Raw genomic sequence first — 21196 nt, forward strand, 5'->3', positions numbered from 1 at the left:
TCCCCCAAAAAATTAATTCCAGAATTGGCCCAGACAGTTCCAAGTCCATCATTGAATATTTCTGGTAATCCAGGATTGCCCCACAGAGCCAACTTCGGATGGAAAAAAGAGGTTTGACATGTAGTTAATAAAGTTTTCCATACCGCAACTGTTTCTCTCGCAGTCTTAAACTTGACCCTTTTGAAATAGTTAGGGTCGTTAACTCTTGCGAGAAATCGATTAGAATCATTACCCAACATGAATTGGTGGTAGTAATATTGACTATTAGGGAAAAATAAACTACGAAGGCGGCCAAAAAAAGTTGCCAAAAAATATAATTTAAAATCGGGGAAATTTAAACCACCTTTATTGGTTGGTAATTTAAGCAGGAGAAGCGACCTTCTAGCTTTCTTATATCCCCAGATATAACTACTTAGGATCCCATCTAGTTTCTTGAAAAAAGAGTTATTGACATGTAAGGGTATAGACCTAAATAAATACAGAAATTTGGGCAAAATTTTCATCTTTATTAAATTAATCCGGCCTATAAGACTTAGAGGTATTTTGTGCCATTTTTTTAGTGAGCAAGCTATTTCTTTCAATAAGACATCATAATTCAGGTTATTTATGTCGCTTACTTTAGCAGATATATTAACACCTAAATACGTCGCCACCCGGCAAATACCTTGAACAGAGGTCAGTGGTTTATAATTTAATATTACTTGTGTTTTGCTTATATTTAATTTGTATCCTGAAATTGTTCCAAAAGCAGTAGATTCTTCTATAATCGATGTAAGAGCTTTTTCTACATCAGTGGAATATATAGCAATATCATCTACGTAAGCAGTCATTTTCAAAGAGTTAGAGCCGAATTCAAATGGGATAATATGAGGTTGAATGGATAATGAATTTATAAACGGTTCCATGGAGAGTGCGAATAGCAAGGGTGAAAGCGGACACCCCTGCTGTGTACCCCTGCGTATTGTAAAGCCTGGGGAGATCATGCCTGCATAACTAATTTTAGCAGAAGGGGAATCATATAAGGCCTGTATCCATCTCAAGTACCGGCCATTAAAACCAAACGTCCTCATTACGGCCCAGAGATAATCCCACCCGACTCGGTCAAATGCCTTTTCAGCATCTAAAAGTATCATACCGAGTCGGGTGGAATTAGCCGCAGCTACGTCAAAAGCTGTAATTGCCATATTGACATGTGCCGTAGTATCACGGCCAGTAATAAATCCATGTTGTTGTGGATTAACTAGCTCAGGCATATAAGGAGCCAATCGAAGTGCGAGAGTTTTAGAAAATATTTTGGCGTCGACATTGATTAAAGAGATAGGCCTGTAAGAGCCACAGTCCTCAGCCGGTTTATTTTTTTTAAGAAAAAAAACAATTTTAGCAGAATTCCAAGACGTTGGGACCTTCCCTGTTTGACCAATCGAATTGAATACTAAACCGAGAAGAGGAAGTATTTCATCAATACAGATTTTATAGAATTCTATAGGAAGCGTATCTTCCCCTGCGGCTTTACCAGAGGGGAGAGAAGCAATAGCCATTCTGATTTCATTGGTGGTAATATCCTCCGCTAATTGCCTGTTGTGTTCAGCTGTTATGGTGTTAGTAACATTATTACCAACGTATGCTTGAATATTATGCAAAGTAGGAGTATTTTCCGGAGTGTATAGATCGCTATAGTACTTTACGAATTTTGTTATAATGTCTCTAGATTGATCATAAATAGAATTATTAGGTCCTTTAATATATTTGATTATAGTGTTGGCTTTGTCATCCGCAATTTTGTAAGCCAGGATCTTACCAATTTTATCACCACTCTCATATTGAGAAATTTTAAATTTATGTAATTTTGCAGAAGCTCTTTCTCTAAGGACATTTTTGGTGGCAGATCTAAGACTGATTAACTCTAGTCTTAGTTTATCCCAATCTGAAGTACCTTGTATAAGAGCGTCAGCTAGTTGATTTTCAAGCGACAAGATTTTAGTAGTAATGGTCTTATTTTCTTTGCTAGATTTGGAATTTTGTGTAAAAATAAATTGTTGAGTAAATCCCCTTATGCTGGCCTTGCAGGCGTCCCATACATAAATTAGAGAGGTGGAATGAAGGTTAATATCAATAAATTCAGTAATATGGTTCTTAAGTTGTAAAATGAATTCCGAATCTGAAAGAAGATATCTCGGGAAAGAGAATAATCTTTTATCTTGTTTTCTTGAAACTGTGCAGAAAGTAAAAAGAATGGGATTATGATCTGAAGTGAGTCTTGGCCATATATCGATCGTACTAGATTCTAAAATCTTATCAGAAGCCCAGATCATGTCTTTCCGAGAACACAATTTATGAGGTGCGGAATAGTACGTATAGCCTGGTATTTTAGGATGGAGTGTTCGCCAACCATCTTTTAGATTATGTATCCGACCTATTTCTAAAATAGCCGCACGTGTCTTCCGCATACGTTGAAAACCACATTGTTTGGTGGTATCTATAGCATAATCGATTATACAATTAAAGTCACCTCCGATTAAGAGTTCTCCTTCCCATTCCAATAGTTCAATATTTAACCAATCAAAAATATAAGGGTCATCAACATTAGAACCATATACACAGCATATAACATATTTGCAATTTTCCCAGTCACCTTGAATAATTATCCATCGACCCCTTTTATCTACGGCTGTTTTAATAATGTTTAGTTTCAAATGTCTTTGTTTTAGAATGGCAACCCCTCTAATAGTAGCGTTTAGGGTTGTACATGCAATAACCTCATACCCTGATAGCCTTAACAGATTCCTATCTTTATAAGAAATATGTGTCTCCGTGAGTAAAACTAAGTGGGGATTGTACAGTTTAACCTCTTCCTGTACTAATCGTCTCTTATTCTTACAGTTAAGGCCAGCGACATTCCATACTAAGCAGCTGAGTTGAAACATTTAAAGAGTGTTAGAAAGTCAGCAATTCTAATGATAACTACTATATATATCAGCTTTTTCTTTTTTTTAATTATTTCAATAAATGTTGTTATTGTGTTGTCATTTTTAACATTATTTACGACCACCCGTGAACCCCCACTCCAGACCCCCCCCAGCCGGGACCTTCCCCCAGGCCACCCGGGGGAGAGCACCCCCTTGTTGCATGCTGCCGTTGTTAGGTAGCCTAGTTGAGGGGCAGCATCGGATAGCTCCCTCTAGCCCCTCTAACCCCCCCACTCCTAAAATAAAAATAAAATAAAATAAAAGAGAACTTGAAAAACATCACATAATGAATTCCATATTGATAACCCAGCTCTTATGAACACATTTCCCAGTGCGGGATTACTAAATATAACAACCATTCTATTAAAGCAAATAGTACCACACAAAGGAGCAGAATCTTAACCAAATTTCGTTAGTGCTATCTCGGCTTCCCTAACGTCAGTAAAAGTATATGTATGGCCTCCCTTTATGACTTTTAAACGAGCAGGTTCCTGCAGGAATACCTGCCCACCCAGAGATTTGAAAGGGTCGATAAGCTGTCGTAGCTTCCACCGTTTGTCCATAGTAGCTTTGCTCAAGTCAGATCTGACAAAGAACGTAACATTGTCGACCTTGATGGGGGAGTGAGGCTTGGCTTTAGAGGAAACCGCCTGCCTTAGCAAATAATTGCCGAAATAGATCAAAAAAGGCCGTGGAAATTTATTCTCCTTATTTCTCTGAGCCAGTGGAAGCCTATGGACCCTTTGTAATTGGGAGTCCCAATCCCAATCTGATAAGTCAGGGAAAGCTCTTTGTAAAAGGTTCACTATATAAGTCCGTGGGTCAGATCCTTCTGAGCCTTCCGCAATGCCAAAAAGTCGGAGATTTTGCCTTCTTTGGCGATTTTCCATATCTTCGAGCTTGTTTTGAAGGGTAGTTATCTGCATGTCGTGTTGACTAGTTAGAGTCTCAGCCCGGACAGATGATTCCTCAATGCCTGCAACCCTTTGCTGCAGCTCCTCCATTTCCTGAGTAATTATTCCAAACGTGTTAGTAGCTTCTTCTAAAGACCTCTGTAGTTGACAATTGTCTTCTCTAAGCTGTAAGGAATGTTGCTGCGCTTCGTTTCTATGATCGGTCAGAATCTTTAGAATTTGATCAAAGGAAGAGTGGTTGCACTCCTTATTCCCAGTATGGACTTGGGGAAGCAGAGCACTTGAGGCACTTGAAGTACCTGCAGGAGTTGAAGGTAATTGTTGAAAATCCGTATCAATAGTTGCAGTTACTGCAGTGGAAGCCATAGAAGCGTGAGAGTCAGCAAGTAAAATGCCTGAAGCAGATGCAGATGCAGCATTCGAAGCAAGTGGTGTTGTTATTCCGGCCATAACAGAGCCCTCCTTTAAATATGCTTCCGCTTCAACCAGGTTGGTACCTGAGAGACGTAGGGCCATAGTTTTAACCCCACCTTTTGCCTGTATCCACCTTCGTAGGGGACTTTCATCCGAGATGACTTTACCCCGTGTTTTGAGGACTGAGCTCTGAGCGGACAAAGCGGAAGTATTAATATTTTTCCCTTTCTTTATTGTATATTTCGCCTTTGATTTCCCCTTTTTGAGGCCAGAGTGTCGTGTGGGAGACCTAAGCGTCTCCTCTTCTCTTTCTTCCGAAGAATCCGCATCCTCATCGACCAAACAATCCTCAGTCTCCGCACTCTCCTGATGATTAATTTCGTCTTCAGTTGATATAATTTGAGCCCCCGTAGTGGGTGATGCCAGTGTACCCGGGCTCCCCTCAGTAGATGCATGCATATATCTGACTAGCCCCTTGTACGCCTACAGGTGATTTCAAAGTGTCAGCCATGTCAGCCATGAGTTTCTCCTGCCCAGCCAATATAGGAATCTCTGACCGACTCTTATTAATTACATTAGAGTTTGTTTCATTCCCGTTAGCTCGGTGATTATCTGTTTGCTGATTTATATTTTGCCCACATCCAATACCAATGCCGGTTAAAGACAAAATTGGAGACAGAGCATCCTTAGGCATCAAAGGCAGAAGAGGCGAGAAGGGCATTAGGGGGCTAACAGAAATGTTATTATTGCTCCCAGAAGTAGATGCAGAGCCTGAGTTGCCTTGAATATCTACTGGAGATGATAAGACTCGAGTAATCTGCTTACCGGGAATCGCAGCTGTTTTCTCAGTTTTTCCCACGAGTTCAGCTGAAGCCTCCGAGACCGCCAGAGTATCTGCCAAGGGAGCCGGAGTCGTAGCAGCAGTAATGTTTCCCCTGGAAGCTGTATTTTCGGCAATGGGACCTCTCCCGGTCCGAGCCGATCTGTGAGCATTCTTAGGGGCCATGGCACAAGTAACTGAAGTCAGCCGTGTCTCTTTCCCTGACCCGAAGCAGAAATCGTGCGCAGAGCCGAAAGCGAAGAACCCAGCAGGTCCAAGGCCATAGCAGTCAAGTAAAGAGTCCTGCTCGGCCACGGCTCCAGCAATCCCGAAAGTGATCGTTGGTCGAGTGAAGAGAAGCCTCCGCCTGCAGCGACCCAGCAGAAACCGCAGCATCCGATGTTCGTTGGAGAGTGGATTCAGCAGACGAAAAAAAGAAGTGGCGGGTAGGTTTTTTCTCATGCTTACACCAATTCAGCTCTTTTCTGAGATAATTCTTAGGTTTTCTCCGGTAGTTCTAATATGGCATAGAACAGAGTGAGGGAGGGAGAGGGAGAGGGAGCATCTTACAGCGCTGCCGCTTAGTGGCGTATTCAGTCCGCCATCTTGTCCCCAATGTGTCATTTTCTATGCCTGGGTTGCCGATACGCAGGAATTTTGAGGTATTTCAGGGTCTGCCCCCGGCTTGCCGACGATGCATCACACATTGTCATACCATAAATATTACTGCATCGATTTTATGCTGGATTTTATGAGGGAACGTCTACCTCGCACATATTATTCTCTGTGTAGCGCTGCTGTTTCTGGTGCTGGTTATTTCCGACGCAGGCCTACCAAAACTGATGCATTTGGCCACATGCTTATATTTGTAAATATGGAGTACTGCTGTGTCGCATCAAAAATAGTGACGCAACGGTGGTGCAGGCCTCTCGCAAATAAGCCCTTAAGTGCCTATCTATATGTCATACACATGTATTTCTGTACCCACCATTTTATTCACAAGTTGAACATGCCAAGAACACTCTTTCCTAGTACCTCCTTTTTAAAGAAAATTTTGCTGCTACCATGCCCCCAATTTCACCTGAATCCGCAGCCTTGCCTCGTGGCCATATAGAAAAGAGCATAGCACCCTTCTCCAGAAGATAGCTGAATCTCAGTATTAGATTCGGTTCTAAGGCCTCTTCCATCATCTTTGGGTCCGGCCAAGGGAAGACCAATCCTCTTCTCCTGACTCGGAATACTCGTGAACTTTCGCTCTCATTTTTGTAGTTTGGGACTTTCCCTTTTGCATATGTTCTTCAGGCTCAGTGAGACGTTTTGCCTCAGCTGTGCTCCTGCACTTACCTTGACACTCCTTCTCCCACTCCTCCTTGTACTCTTGTTGCATCTATCCCATCTTTCCTCTATGGCTGTCTCCTTCTACCCCTTTCCATTCTTCTCTGTAGCCTTCCACTTCCAGGGTGTCCCTTTTGATCTTCTCTCAACTGGAAATATGGCTGCTGATACCTCTCCTTTCTTCTCTTTCCATAATTAATTTGCAGCGATGTCATTGAGTAAGCTCTCTCTGTGCCCGTCACACCCCTCTCATGACACAAAGATGTCGATATGACCTTCCGAGAGGAGGCAACTTACTGCCAGCTTGACTGGGCAAGACCCCACCATTTAGGTATCATTTAATCAAACTTCATAACCTTTGGCAATCCTCCTTCACTCATCACTCAGAGTTGGCTGTGCCCCTATTAATGGGGCACCTCTGCAGTCGTCTAGTAACCGCTTACTGTTAAACAGTTAATTATATTTAGATGCGTACACCACAGAACAGCTGCAGTAAAACCCTTATTTGAGAAAGATTGTTTAGCAAGTTGTAATGAGTTGGTATATAAGAGCCTGTTCACATTTTCATATTACCCTTACTACAAATGTAATTGATCTTAGTCATAAATATTTAGGTCAACGAATGGACATTTTATTGAAAGACTCAGACCTTTGATCAGAGCCACCAGATCTGAGAACCTTTAATTACATGCAGATCTCTGCAGCAGGTGCATTGAACAATACCTCCTTCTAGCCAAATGTTTTAAAGACACTAAGCCCTTGATTGATGTTGCTGTTTAAGTTGTGAAAGAGGAATAAAGAGATGAAGGAATGACTAGATGTAAGATGGAATATAAAAAGGAAGAAAAGGAATTCTAAGGATGTTTAGTAAATAGATTTGAAATCACTGGATAAAGAAATATAGAGGTAATGGAAGGAAGACTTGAATAAATAAAGAACGTGAAGCAAAAAAGAATGAAGGAAGGTGTTGAAACAAGTATCAATAAAAGGAGAAATATAATTATTGTGGCATTCTCATAGCGTACTGGTGTGGCATTTCAGAGAACAGGAGCGGCATTCGATGTCAGTTGGCACCAAAGTGCAGCAAGTGTCAAGATATCTGCTGCTGTAATATGTACTAAACTATAATGTTGGCCATTTACCTGGATTAACATGGTCTTATCATTGTGGTGACGAACGGGAGCTAAGCATAAGCAGAGCGGCACCCATAATCATCCATCAGGAGAGATTCTTTTACAGAGCAGATGCCATGTGAGCTGCGCAGGAAGCCGATTTTGACGAGGATTTGCTGGAGTTGTCCTGAGGAGTGGGGTCCATTCGATGGGATTACATACATCTTTAACAGTTGTGATTTTCAGTAGAGCACACAAGATTTATGGCTAGTGATGAATGTTAAGATGATAATGCAATCGTCAGGCAGTCACATGCACATGATTTCAGACATCACAGGAAAGAACTAGAACGCTGCACACGTCATATGTTGCGTCTGGAGACTACCTTGAGTGTGATTGTTTTGCCTGAATCAGTATATTCGTACACAGGAACAGCAAATTGGCGGCCCTTCTTGTAGTGTCAATTTCTATACATGACATTGCACAATTGTACCATATATAATTTTTTATATACAATTGGATTTTTTTGCTAGGTTATAAGGAAGGAGAGATCATAAGGAAATTACCTCTTGGAAATTGTCACATCTTTAACACCAGGACCAATACTTTTTTTAAGTTCTCATTTTAGACATTATTTAAAATGGCAAGTATTAGAACTACAGTATTTTTGCCAATCTGGTGGCGAGCCTTCAGTGCAATGGAATCTTTGGTAACTTTTGTTTTGCATATGTTGAAATATTAGAAGTTGAGGACAGCCCTCAACAAAGTAAATTATCACTTCACAAACAATGTTTAGGTGGAGTAGGTCTACCCGATTTTAAAATCTTCCATTCTTGGAAAATGCTGGTGACATTGATGTTTTTGAGGATGTGGTTATACAATGGAGCATACATTTTGGATATCAAAAATTAAATACAGTGATGGAAAGGTATACATTTTATTCTCAGGCACAGAAAGAAGAGGAATCCATCAAAGAATATGTATTAGCGCTAAGCTCCTTGACTGTAAAATTGTAAACTTGAGACTATGACATATGATCAAGTGTTGAAGACTCAAGCCATGACAAAGACAAAAAAAAAAGTCAGGAAACATTATGGGTAGGACCTGAAATGATGCTAAATGCTATGATTACCATTATCAAGGGAATTTGAGTACTCCACATAAAATGGAGAGCTCTATAGAATTCAACATTGTGATCAATAAAACACATGAAGGGGAAAGGGTAAGGATCGAAGGTGGTGAAAAAGAAAATCACGTGTGTGTTACAGATATGGCAATTATTATCATTTGGGACATTTTAAATGATGTCCTCAGGGAAAAACGTGCAATAAATGCAGGCAGTGAGGCCATTTTGAAACAGTGAGTAAAGCAGGATTTGGCCCTACTTTAAATCCAAAAATGGCTTTGTGTGTTTGTTCTGAAAAAAAAACTGAAGGTTTTCTAAAATATTTGGTGCATGTGAATGGCAAAGAAGTAGAGATGATGGATGATTCATGTGCATAGATAAGCATTGTAGAAGAATCATAGCTAAAGGAAATCTGGAGAGTGAAGTTATTACATCCACCTGATGTTCATCTAAGGGGTTACACAGGACAAAACAATGCTTTATGTGGTTATTTCTGGGCAGATTTAGAATTTGTAGGTAGACAAACGAAAGGTAAAGTTTAAGTGGCTAAAAAAGGTAAGCCTATAAATGGGGTGGTCACATCAACAAGAGCTGAGAGCATGTGCGACTCCAAATGCTAATCCACCAGTGTGTGCTGTAAATAGTGATCGAAATTATAGAAATGTAAGTATTCTAATGTTGAAATTTCCAAATGTGTTTAACAAGGAACTAGTGAATGTTGTGGGATATAAACACAAGATCATATAGAAAGACCAGATGGTACCAGTCAGACATAAATCTTGTAATGTTCCTACAACATTTAGAGAGAAAGTAAAAGAGTTGATCAGAGATTTTTGTGTCAAGGATGTAATCAGACCCATAGAGTCATCTTGGATTTCGCCTGTAGTGTTATTGCTCAAAAATATAGGAGACTTTAGATTTTGCATTGATCTCCGCAGTCTTAATAAAGAAATTTGGGTGGATAGACACTCTCTCCTAAATTTACATGAAGTAGTGTCTATGCTTGTGTGAACATTGGATCTGGCTAGTGCTTACCACCAAGTGTAGCTTCATTTGTCACTCCAGAAGGGTTGCTTTAATACCATGGAATGCCATTTGCTCTGGCAAGGGCTGCCTCAATTTTTAAACTTCTTATGAAGGCAACTCTTAATGGGATAACCGGTGCTGTCACCTTCCAAGACCTCATTCTCGTTCAAGGTAAAAGTTTAAGCAAACATGATGCTGATGTGGTAGCTGTGTTTGAAGAGTTGGGGTTAAAAAGGATTGACATTAAAGCTAACTAAATGCAAATTTAGGTGTAAGGAGGAGCAGTACCTAGGACTCCAAATTTCAGAGCACAGCATTAAACCCAAGCAGAAACATGTGCAAGCCATTACTGAAGCACATGTTCCTCAAACTAAAGATCAGATCAGCCATTGTCTTTCTTAGGTTTGACTGAATTTTATGTAAAATTTGTGTGTAAGTTTGCCACTAAAGTAGAAACTCTGTTTAGTTTGCTAATTGGAAAACTACATTTGAATGGGGTATAGATTAGCAACAATTATTTGATTAATTGCAACATAAAATGGTGAATGCTCAATTTAAAAAAAACTTTTGAACTTGGTGATAAGTGCATAGTAGCAATTAATGCTAGTAATTGTGGGATAGCAGCAATATTGATGAAGATCAGCAACAAGTATTTGATTAATTGCAACATAAAATGGTGAATGCTCAATTTTTTAAAAAACTTTTGAACTTGGTGAGGAGTGCATAGTAGCAATTAATTGCTAGTAATTGTGGGATAAGAGCAATATTGATGCAACAAGATAAAAGTAATTAATGAACCGTGTATAATACTTACAGAACACTTCGGGAGTCAGAACGGAATTAATCAGTAATTGAAAGAGAATTGCTGGTGTGCCTGTGGGCTGCTGAATATTTTTATAGTTCGTAGAGCAAGAGGCATTCACTGTCGGAAACGGAACAAGGAACAGCAGCCACCGAGATCTGCTTCTGTCATATTTAATAAAGTGTAATTTAGTTTATGGACTTAACTGAGATGTTAAGATAAGACAGAAAAGGAAAGGACAGATATGATTTTTAGTGAGAGATAAGAAAGACATGAAACCTCATGAACTGAGCAAAAGCTGGTAGAATCAGCGACAAAGAGAAAAGAACCTGAAAAAGATGAGTGGGCGTCCCGATTATTTAATCCGAACATGGCTTTACTTTAACTCTCTTGTGCTTATAAAATACTTCACTTCAGTGCAGACCTAATTTCCTTTTCACTCTTCTCAAATGTTGCCATGCATGCAGAAGCTACTTAAATGTTTTGAAAAATATGGCCTATTAGTGTTATTGCTGTCAGTAAGAGGTTTTTCTTAATTTGCAGGCAGTGGCTCAGTTGAAGAGTTTTTTCGCATTATGAAACGGCAGTTTACTGAGACGGAATGGAAGTCAATTAAATGTTTGGATAACGTCTGGACACAGCTAGACACATTTTACAGGCATTGGGTAAGAACATATATTTTTTGCAACATTTTTCTATTCTATTGTTTCTGTCCCAATAAACCTATTGCTGTTTTATGTGTTTTAGCTAGGGTGTGGATGCTGTCAATCACAACCTTTTTACTTAATGCATGCTTCCTTCCAAGCTAAGGCTCCTGTATTCGTATATGTGCTTCCTGCTTTTTTCCTGTCCTCCAGATCTAGGTACTTCTGTCCCTGTCAGTTGTGTAAAGCTCTTCAAATGATAATTTCGTTGTGTAAAGCTCTTTAAATGTTGATTTCCAAGCTTGTTTCATGAATGTATGCGTGTGTGATATGTAGCCTGGTCTCTCCTTCTCTACATGTTTGTGTGCCCACACCAGCTCCGACCGAATAATGTGGAATTAAACCCTATTCGTTCTTTGTGCTTGTAATTTTTTTACATGGGTGTCTGATATTTTTCAGATTTATGGTGCAAGACTCTGGCCTTAAGTAATGTGTGTAGTGTCACCAACCATTTGCAGTAGCTGACCAGCATAGCTCTTTTTGTTGTTGTTTAGGACACAGTCATTCGATGCACTCCTGCACCCTTGTGTGCCACCAACCAGTTTAAAGTCACTTTGAAATCACCTGGCCTGTAGGGTACACCAATCCCACAGGAGACAGTGGATTTCGTAATGAGGAAAAAGACTCAGGAGATGAGTATGGTTTGTGGCCTGAAGCACCCATTCCGCCTTTGACGAAGTAGACAATCTACCTAAGACCCCCACTGCCGACGTGACATATGAAATAATAGATTTGCACTTTCAAGGGACCTTGGAACTGTCTGAATCAGTATTACAGGTTGATTTTCGCTTACCCAGAGTAGATGCCGAATGACAAACGAAAGAAGTGGGGCCAAGCCTCTGCCAGGCACTGACGGGTGCAGCAAGGGCCCAGCCTGCGCACGTTCTGCGCAGGGGGATGAAGAGACATGCTCTATAAAGCGCTTAAAGCTATTACAGGTGCTAGACGTTCCAAGGGCCACCTCCTGGGATAGTTAGCAGGCTGGGATTCGTAGTCCCCATGAAGAATGGTGCAAGTGATCCCCTCTGATACATTTGACCAAAAACAGCTAAATCTGCATGCACCACAATCCTGTTATCCCCCCCTCTTATCTGAGGTCAGGTTTTGCTTCTATCCTGTCATCCATTTTTCAGCTCTGACTCCTTTTAGCATGTTGTAAGTACCAAGATAAAAGAAAGATCTTCCACATCAGCTTCCGAGGCCTCTGGTGCATTGTCTCCCAATCCTGGTGCATCTCTCAGCACCTGAGAATCAGCCCTGGTCTCCGGGCCACCTGTCTGTACTGGCACTGGCAATCCCTCCCCTCTTGTGTTTTTGGACCTACTCCGAGGCCCTTGAACAGGGCCATTAGGAATAGCCAGTGCCCCCATGCACCATACCGTATGCCTTCTCACCGCAATAGATCACACTTTAATGATTCAGACTCTGTTACTGAAAACCGCAAAGACCAGGCATTATGATTCAGCCATGGCCAAATCTTTGAAAGCACTGTTTTTCAAGACTGACGGGCATCTAAGCTTTGGTGGCAGCTTCAGAAAATCATGCTCTTACCATTGAGCCACACGTACTTCAACAGGAAATCTGGAGGAAGCAATTCTCCGATGTGGGAATCTCAAAGGCTGTGATCAAAATGTGTCAGACACTCAAAGACATCTTGTTGTCTCTGAGAAACCTTCTCAGTTTGCGGTAGTGATGGCCACTTCCCATAGGCAAAGCAACATTCTCTCATGCATGAAAGGAGTCAAATGTCTCAAGATATATTGGAAAAAAGAAATGTGACCCTCTCCCTTGAGCCCATTAATGTGAACAGCATCCTAGTCATCTAAAGGCTGCACCTTCTTCCTAAGTTTGATAGGTACCCCCTTCAGTAGCAACTAGCAACTGCTACCGGACCGGGTGATGTGGCGGGACGGGATTATTTAATAAAAAATAAAGTCTTACCTTATAACGGCCGGCTGGCTGCCGCCTCCCCTGCATCCTCTTCCTTCTTCCTCTGCAGTGCGGCCGGGAGCAGGAAGCAACTGGCAAACAGGCTCCCCTGAGCCAATCACAACGCTGCAATGCAGCGTTGTGATAGGTTTGAGTGCAGTGAGTCGGTGCTCAGGCTCGAACAGAGAGCCTGTGCATGTTCCTGACCAGGCTGTGTAATGCAGGCTGGCAGGACCATGCAAAGTGCGCATGAACTGTTTGGTCGGCCCAAGAGGGCCGGTCAAACAGTTCATGCACACTTTGGGAGCATGAACTGTTTGGTCGGATCAAGATGGTCGGCCAAACAGTTCATGCGCACTTTGGGAGTGCAAGCCACTCCCCCACCTGCTCGGCCCAGCCCCACCCCACCCCACACTGCACACTGGCCACTGACTCAATAGGAAAAATAAAATGACAATAAGGATACGGTATTGTCATTTTATTTTTCCTTTTTGCGCAGTGGGGCAACGCTCCTCCGCCTTAGTGGAGGAGCCGCCACTGACTTCGTTTCAAGATGAAAAGATCCTGTCTTCTGCAAGGGGCAGGGACATTACTCAATATCTTTTCTTGCATGTCATTCTGGATCTTTACAAACTGAACTGATTACTGACCCTGCAGAAGTTAGTACATACATGTACTACAATTTATAGCAGAAACCAGCACTGCCAGTTTCTGCGACAGTAACGTTTGGTCTCACCAGCTGTTTACGAGGACCCTGGCTTTGGTGGTTGACTTTTTCCTGGTGCAAAATCATGCTATCCCTATTTGGACTTGATGTTGCCCTGACACAATGTGAGTTTGTTTTCTTGGGGCTTTACAAAATTACCCTTTTCAAGTAACTCTGGATTCTACCCTTGCAAAGGATTTCATTTCTCTGGAGAGGGAGATGGACATGAGTTAGACTTTTGACTACTTCATTAAAAACAAGACTGTATCATCTTCACGTATTGACAGTCCGTTTTCTCAAGCCTTACATACTGTCCCTCATAAGCACAAAAAGGTGATGGGAGGAATGCTTGCAATACGCTTAACCACTGGCAATCACTCCGGGAAGCATTGCAACCCATTGTTCTTTTGCCTACCATGCCACCTCAGTTTGGACCCAACCTTATGCAAATCAGTCTCGGCCCTGCTCCAATAGGAACAGTCCACTCGAACTGTCAGGCCTGGTCCTCCATAAAACAGATGATGAGGATATAATATATTCATGGCTTAGAGATGCTAGCAACCCTGAGTTATCTTAGTTCTAATATGGATATGTTGCTCACACCAGTTGACCTCTACTCTTTGAGTTCCATTGCTGTTTTACACCGTAGCTAAAGGTGAATGTATCAGTGATAGTTTTGCTCCTTTGTGGAATTGAAGGATTCAGACAGTGCCTCTATGCCATGCCTTAGTGTCTGGTAGTAGCCCATGGTGCTAAGATGATCCCAAATAGGAAAGGGAGAATTGCTCTGAATTTGTGCAAGCATCTAGAGCCAGGCCAGTTTGTATTGGAGGTTACTTTTCATATTTTGATAGCTTAAACCCTGATGGTGGGAACCATGGTCCCTACATGGAGACAGATTAAGTTAAGGCACCAGAGCATAAAACGTGGCTAAAGGAAATGTCTTCTTTTGATACTCTTTCAGGAAACATTTTGAAGACCTACCTCAGAAATTGTTAGAGAAAGCAGAGAGTCGGAGCTTGGAACGATGGCAGATAGTAATTTTCCAATCCACAATTTAGATGCTTCATTTCTCCTTTTGTAATAAGAAATTTTGTAACCAGAAAAGGCAAGGCATTATTAGACACCTTCCAGACTCTCTCATTGAGGCACTGCATTTCTTCCCCGGATTTTACCTTTCTCATTCCTCAGAATTTGGTATGAGGAGTGCCACTGTCACGCTTGGATGGTCTTTAAAGTCTCAAGCACCTCAGTTCTGGAGATAGTCATAATGCGTCTCTGCTGTCTAATTCTCAACTCATTGGCCTGTGATTGAGGGGATATTGGATTTTCTGCTTCAAGTGTATTGAAGTCCCTGTGCAAAAATGTAAACAAGGTCAGAGTGTTGATTGCTTTAGTGCAAAAGACAGGGGACGGGGTCCCAGACTCCTAATGGACTTGTGAGGACAGCACAAGCAGTGCAAAATAGAAGCGTTAAATAAGATTATACCAATGTTCCATACAGGCAGGGTGTTCTATGTCTATACCTGAATGATTATCTATTACATGGTCCTCGAATGCCAGTGTGTAGACATCGGTTGTCAGCTCTTAGGTTCCTCCTCCGTCATGTCTCTTTTAAGGTGTGAGTCCTGAGCCCAATCCACCTTAAGCTTGATGCTGTATGTCACTAACAAACCCCAGTATAAGAAGTCGGGTTGTAACCTAGGAAATACCCATTTATTTCACTTTTAAACCGCTGGTTTTTGGACCTCAACTGTGGCTTGTGACGCTGATGGCGTCTTACCCTCTTTAAACTGTATGGTTAAGTAGTTTTGAACTGTAACCTTTCTTGCCTTACTTTTGAAATAAGGTCAGCTCCTGCGCAGCTAGTTTAAGGGTCTTTGCACTGGTTGCACGTGAACACTGCATGCATGTGTGTGCATGTGTGCAGACTTTAAGAAATCGGTTTATTAGGTTAGAGGGGTGAGAGTAATAAGCACAATCCTTGTAAGGGTGAACCACAAGAGTCACTAAATAAACCTTAGCTTAACCTTCTGGTAGCTTGGCATAAAAGCAGTCAGGCTTAACTTAGAGGCTATCTAAAAAACAGATTCCCTTTCGTGCTGTAGCCATTAACGTTAAATCCAATAAGTATTCACTGAAAGGTTGTAGATAATATAGCAGTCAATCTTATCAATCAACACATGTCTCCTGTTCAAAAATATGTATTCATAAGCATGTACAAAATGTTTATTTTATTTTAAAATGTAAAATATATAAACATACAATTTGGACAGTCATGGACCATCTTACGTGGATCCACCAGTATCTCGACAGAATTTAACTATTCAGTGTTATCATGATCTGTTTATTCTTCATCAATTGTTAGAAAAAATCATAGTAATTAAAAACAATACAATTAAAATAAGTTCTTAAGTGTAATCATTCATCAAACCAAATGCTTAAAAAAATTCAAATATAATATCAATCAGGAATCCTGATTTTATGATAGTTCCAATATTGTCGACGCGGCGTTTCGGCAGCACCTGAAAACAATCCCCTGCCTTCTTCAGCACAAATTCATATATGTATAAATACTGTACATTTAATCATTAAAACTATAGGAGACAGAGATTAGAAATGCATATTGTTATCTGTTATACATTCAAATTTAAAAATTACATTCATACTAATTAAACATTTCAGTGCCCACCTTTGGCTACCTTTTTTACTGTGATTATTAATCACATACTATTTCTTTATGTGGTCTCTTCGGCGATACTGTGAAAACCCAGATACCCGGGTAATATCAGTTATTAAGGCATTTTTTGTAAATATTTTTTTTTCCCTGCCTGTTTTCTTTTTGCCGAGTTGTCTACATTTGTGTTAAACATTCACTTACGTATGTGGAAATACTTCTTATTTTTACGGGATATTAATTCTAACCCAAATTACTTTCATCCCTACAGCCATAAAGATAAGAAGGCTGTATACCTGTGTGGCTGCATTTGGCACTGATCAATGGTTAATCAGGATTTTGTTTTCTCCATTGTTGATTATTGCACCTGGAAGACATATAACCAGTTTCAGGCACCTTATTGATTATGACAATATGTATTTATTTCGTAAGTAAGACTTTTGGGAATTAGCTCTTTATATTGCTTACTTTATCTTACGGGCCGGGTAGTTGATGTTCTTGATCTCCTTAGTTGACCTTAGTAGTAATATATACATTGATGAAGCTACAGTCAGTCATTCATGCACATTTTCTTCATTAATTGTTGTTACATCCCACTTCCCTTCATTCGTTCACTTCTTATTTGAACTCACCTTACCAATGTCCTTTGTACATCTTTTTTCATTCTCATTGGCAGCGGTTGTCTTGTAAGCGAGAAAGAGTGTCTCGTCAGTCCTTTCTTCTTTTCTTATATTGCCTTTATTTTATTTTATTTATATTTATGTCTCACTGGTCTTTATCAGATCCTCAGGGAGCTAAAAGGATAAATGAAGTATATCCATCATACCTAAACTACTCCTTATTATTGAACCATATTGTTTAGGTTTTATATATATATATTCTACAAGGACTAACCTGTTCCTTTATCCCAGGAGAACATACTATATCCCTTGACCAAACGTTTCTTATTTAACAAAATCATATTATTGCATTACTATTCGTCCTCCATGGGAACTTACCGGTATATCCACAGTTTAGTATTCTGCAATGCGGCACTCCAGGTTGCGAGAAAAGCAGGCATGTTGATCTTCAGACATTCCATATTTAATATTTCACTTGCATGCTTATATTTTAATTGTTTTAGTATCCGTACTGGGCTGTCTATTATACTACTAGTTATTATTGTGAGTATCTACTCTGGACTCCATATATCCTCCTCCCGTCGCACAAACGCCGCGCTTACCTGCGTGACCATATCCGCGTCCTTCTTATTGGAAAAAGATGGCGCCGTTATTGCATCCATGTTTTAATGAGTGTTATATTCGCTGCATGCATTTTATGATGTATGCACGCTGACCACAGCTAAGTCCATTACAATGGCCATTTTTAAGTCACGCACACTTTGTTTCTCCGTTCATATATTTGGATTACCAACAATAATATATGTTTTTGCTATTTCGTTGTCAGAATGTCCTCACTCTAATCTAACTGGAACTAACTTAAATGCAAAGCATAAAGTATGCATGCAGCACTCAAACAGTGATAAAGTGAAGACACAACACAAGAAAAATCCAAAACCAATTTAGAAAACTAGAACACATTTTAATACATTAAATCACACTAAACAAGAATCCAATAAGTAGAACTGGAAGTATGCATTTTCAGGTAAAAATATGGCAAATTGCTCAAAGTTCTACTCGTGGTTTTCTGATCGCGCTGGACTGTGTTAAAGTCACAATTTCAGGCCGGCCCCAATGGAGCACAGGTCAGATATAGGGACCATGTTCATCCTGGTGAAGAGTTTACCTGCTCAATGTCCAAGTCCACGCAAGGACCTTCGACTGGAGCTTCGCGTTGGCCCCTAGAATATCGTTGTCAGTGCGAGAAGCAGGATGTCACTAGAGCTTTGCATTGATGGGAAACACAGGTGGTCGGTGTTGGGGCGAAGAGCAGGTTGCCAGCGGATCATCGCGTAGTTGGGAGATGCAGCAGTCGTTGCTGCTGCAAGGAGCCCACTCATGGTCGCGAATATCCTATAACCTCTGGATTTTCACCTACAGCTCAGTCTTTTCAGTCGTGATGTAGGAGGAGTGCACTCTGATGCCAGCCAAACGTGCAGAACCTGGTGGGGCAGGATTAGGATTAACTTCAGCAGAGACCAGCAGAAGGGCGCAGGCTGGCCCCGTAGGTGCTGGTCAGCTAGGCAGTTACGAGGAAAGCCTCTTAAAGCTTGTTGTTGCCCTGTAGCTCAAACAGCAAACAACTGACCCTCACAGTCACTTCTGGGGATCCTGGGTTGAAGGCAAGCAGTTCCAATCAACTTTCTTCAGCTAGCAGGGCAGTCTGAATCTTCCACATTTCCAGGAGTGTTCTGATGAGAGGGTGTGAGAGCGCCGTTCTTATACCCAGTGTCACACTCTACACCCTTTTCTAGGTTGGGCTCCAGTCGGGGCACAAAGGCAGACTCTCCTAGGTGTGAGCTGCGTATGTCAGTGGCAAGGCAGGAAGCTTTCGAAGCTCAGGAAGGTCTGAGTACAAACCTCAGGCCATCCTGCTCAGGAGAGGAACTCCCTGCCCCACACAACCTTTTGTCCCCATGCCTGGAAGGAATACACATCACACTACAGGTGTGCCATTCAAAGTCATGTGACCCAGGACTCTAGCAGAAATGCACATTTGGTATGGGTAAAAAAAACAACTTAGCAGTAAATGCAATGACTTCCTTCGAGACAGCATTTGGGGGTAGGCAAAAGATTGACTTGTTACTTAGGTGTAATGGTTCCTCAATGCAATGATCTTCTTTAGTAGCAAAGTAGGGTTTGAGTCTGATCTTTCTGAAAAATTCCAATAATGAGGAATCTATACTTGAAGTAGGCCTGGCATTTGTCCCTTCAAAAAATACGGACTATGTACGATTAAAAACTGAAGCATTGGGTCTTATACAAGTAGAATTGTAAAACAAAGTCAAGTGTTTCACGCCTGCAGTAATGAGTCAGTGGACTGATGAACTGCACACACGCTCACAAGAAAAATATCTGCATGCGAACACAAAATAAAGTCAACAATGTTGCTTATTAATAGACATGCGAGCACCATATAAAGACAGCCAGCCTAAAAATGTACTAGACCCCTCAAAATCGTAGGGATGACTTATCGGTATTAAAATGGAAGGTTTAGGCTTGGCAAAAGGTTTATTTGCCAGGTCGAAATGGCAGTTTAAAACTGCACTACAGGCTGCAGTGGCAGGCCTGAGACATGTTTTAGAGTGCTACTTTACTGGGTGACACAATTAGTGCTGCAGCCCACTAAAAGCATTTAATTTACAGGCCCTGGGTACATGTAGTATAATTTACTAGGGACATACAAATGGACCAATCAGGTGTATATCAATAGTACCATGTTCAGGGGACAGAGCAGAAGCACTGTCCAACTGGTCAGCAGGGGTAAAGTTCGAAGAATCCTAAAAGCAAACAAAAACAGGTTCAGTAAAGTAAGGCAAAAATCTGGGGCAACCCTGCAGAAAGGGCCAAGTCCAACACAGACTAACAAGAGAAGACTTGTGTGACACAGCCGGGCATGTGTGCACAGTTAGCACTATGGCAGATGAGGACTAGGCTAAAATTAATTTGATATGCTTGTGGTCCAAAAGGGGCTGCATAATCCCGTTTTGAATATGGTTTAAGATATGTGTAAATTGTCATTTACTACACTTCCAGCTTGGCTCAACCCAGTAACCAGATATGATGTTGATTTTTATATATCTGTATTCTTGCATGTATTTAATAATTTGGCATATTTCTCTAACCCAGCCCTACCGACTTTCATGCTTTGAGCAGCCTAACGGGGAGAGTGCATTGCTGTCCTTCCCCAGCTGGTAGAGCAAGATCCCTGAACACACTAGGATTATCCTAGGGAGCTAGGACTTATCCTGGTAGAGGAAGGTGGTGTGATAGGAATCTCCACAGATGGTAACAGCACCTCCCTTTAACTTGGCTTGCAGGATGTTCAAAGGGAGGACAAGCCAACAGCTGGTTGAAGTCACCACAAGTTTCTTTGAAGTTTGAGAGGGAAGAGGCCAGACCTGCGTCTTGTGTGGACTACTTTATTGACTCACAGGGGCTGGTTACTCTAGTTCTTTGACTCCCTCGCAGGCCCTGTAGAGGATAAACTTGATGTTGACCCTGAAGAAGAGGATAAACTGATATCTGTGGGAGCGGTTCAGCTGCTGTGCCTTAATGAGTGAGGCACTCTGGATATGACACACAGTCACCCTACAAAAGGTTGAATAGCCCCTGGTAGCTAGGGAGCTCTAGTGCAGGAGTGGAGGATGTGGGGGCAATGAGAAGCTGAAAAGGCACCAGCTCAGCAGAATCCAAGGGCTGGAAAAGAGGGCAGGTCCAGAGCACCACAGTTGAGCTGCTGCTAAGGAGGACCCTGCACCGGTGCCAGAGGCTGTGGAGGCTGCAGGTATACATCACAAGTAATTCTGTGAGGAACTGACTTGCACGAGGAGGCATCAAAAAGTAAATGGATGCAGATTCTAACAGAAGCCTCCAAACTGCGGCTGCCTCAGGAAATACTGTTCATACTGAAGGAGAACCATATAAACCTTTGAGTATAACTTTGCATATTTCGGGGGGGGGGTACCCCCAGAGAGACAGGGACACACACATAGAGCCTCTGCTA

At 41.4% G+C, this 21196-nt stretch overlaps 1 protein-coding gene across 8 annotated transcripts in view; it reads left to right on the forward strand.

Annotated features, from left to right (window-relative positions):
- Positions 1–21196, forward strand: part of AASDHPPT (aminoadipate-semialdehyde dehydrogenase-phosphopantetheinyl transferase) — a 301142-nt gene that overhangs the window by 86977 nt on the left and 192969 nt on the right. For all 8 annotated transcript variants that reach the window (XR_014967670.1, XR_014967671.1, XR_014967669.1 and 5 more), the window contains exon 3: positions 11059–11180. Coding sequence is in view for 5 of the 8 variants with exons in the window: in XM_085621482.1 (XP_085477608.1) it covers positions 11059–11180 (122 nt within the window). In the remaining 3 variants the exon portion in view is untranslated. The remainder of the gene's footprint in view (positions 1–11058; positions 11181–21196) is intronic.

The sequence above is a fragment of the Triturus cristatus genome, chromosome 8 (genome assembly GCF_964204655.1).
Source record: "Triturus cristatus chromosome 8, aTriCri1.1, whole genome shotgun sequence".
NCBI lineage: Eukaryota > Metazoa > Chordata > Amphibia > Caudata > Salamandridae > Triturus > Triturus cristatus.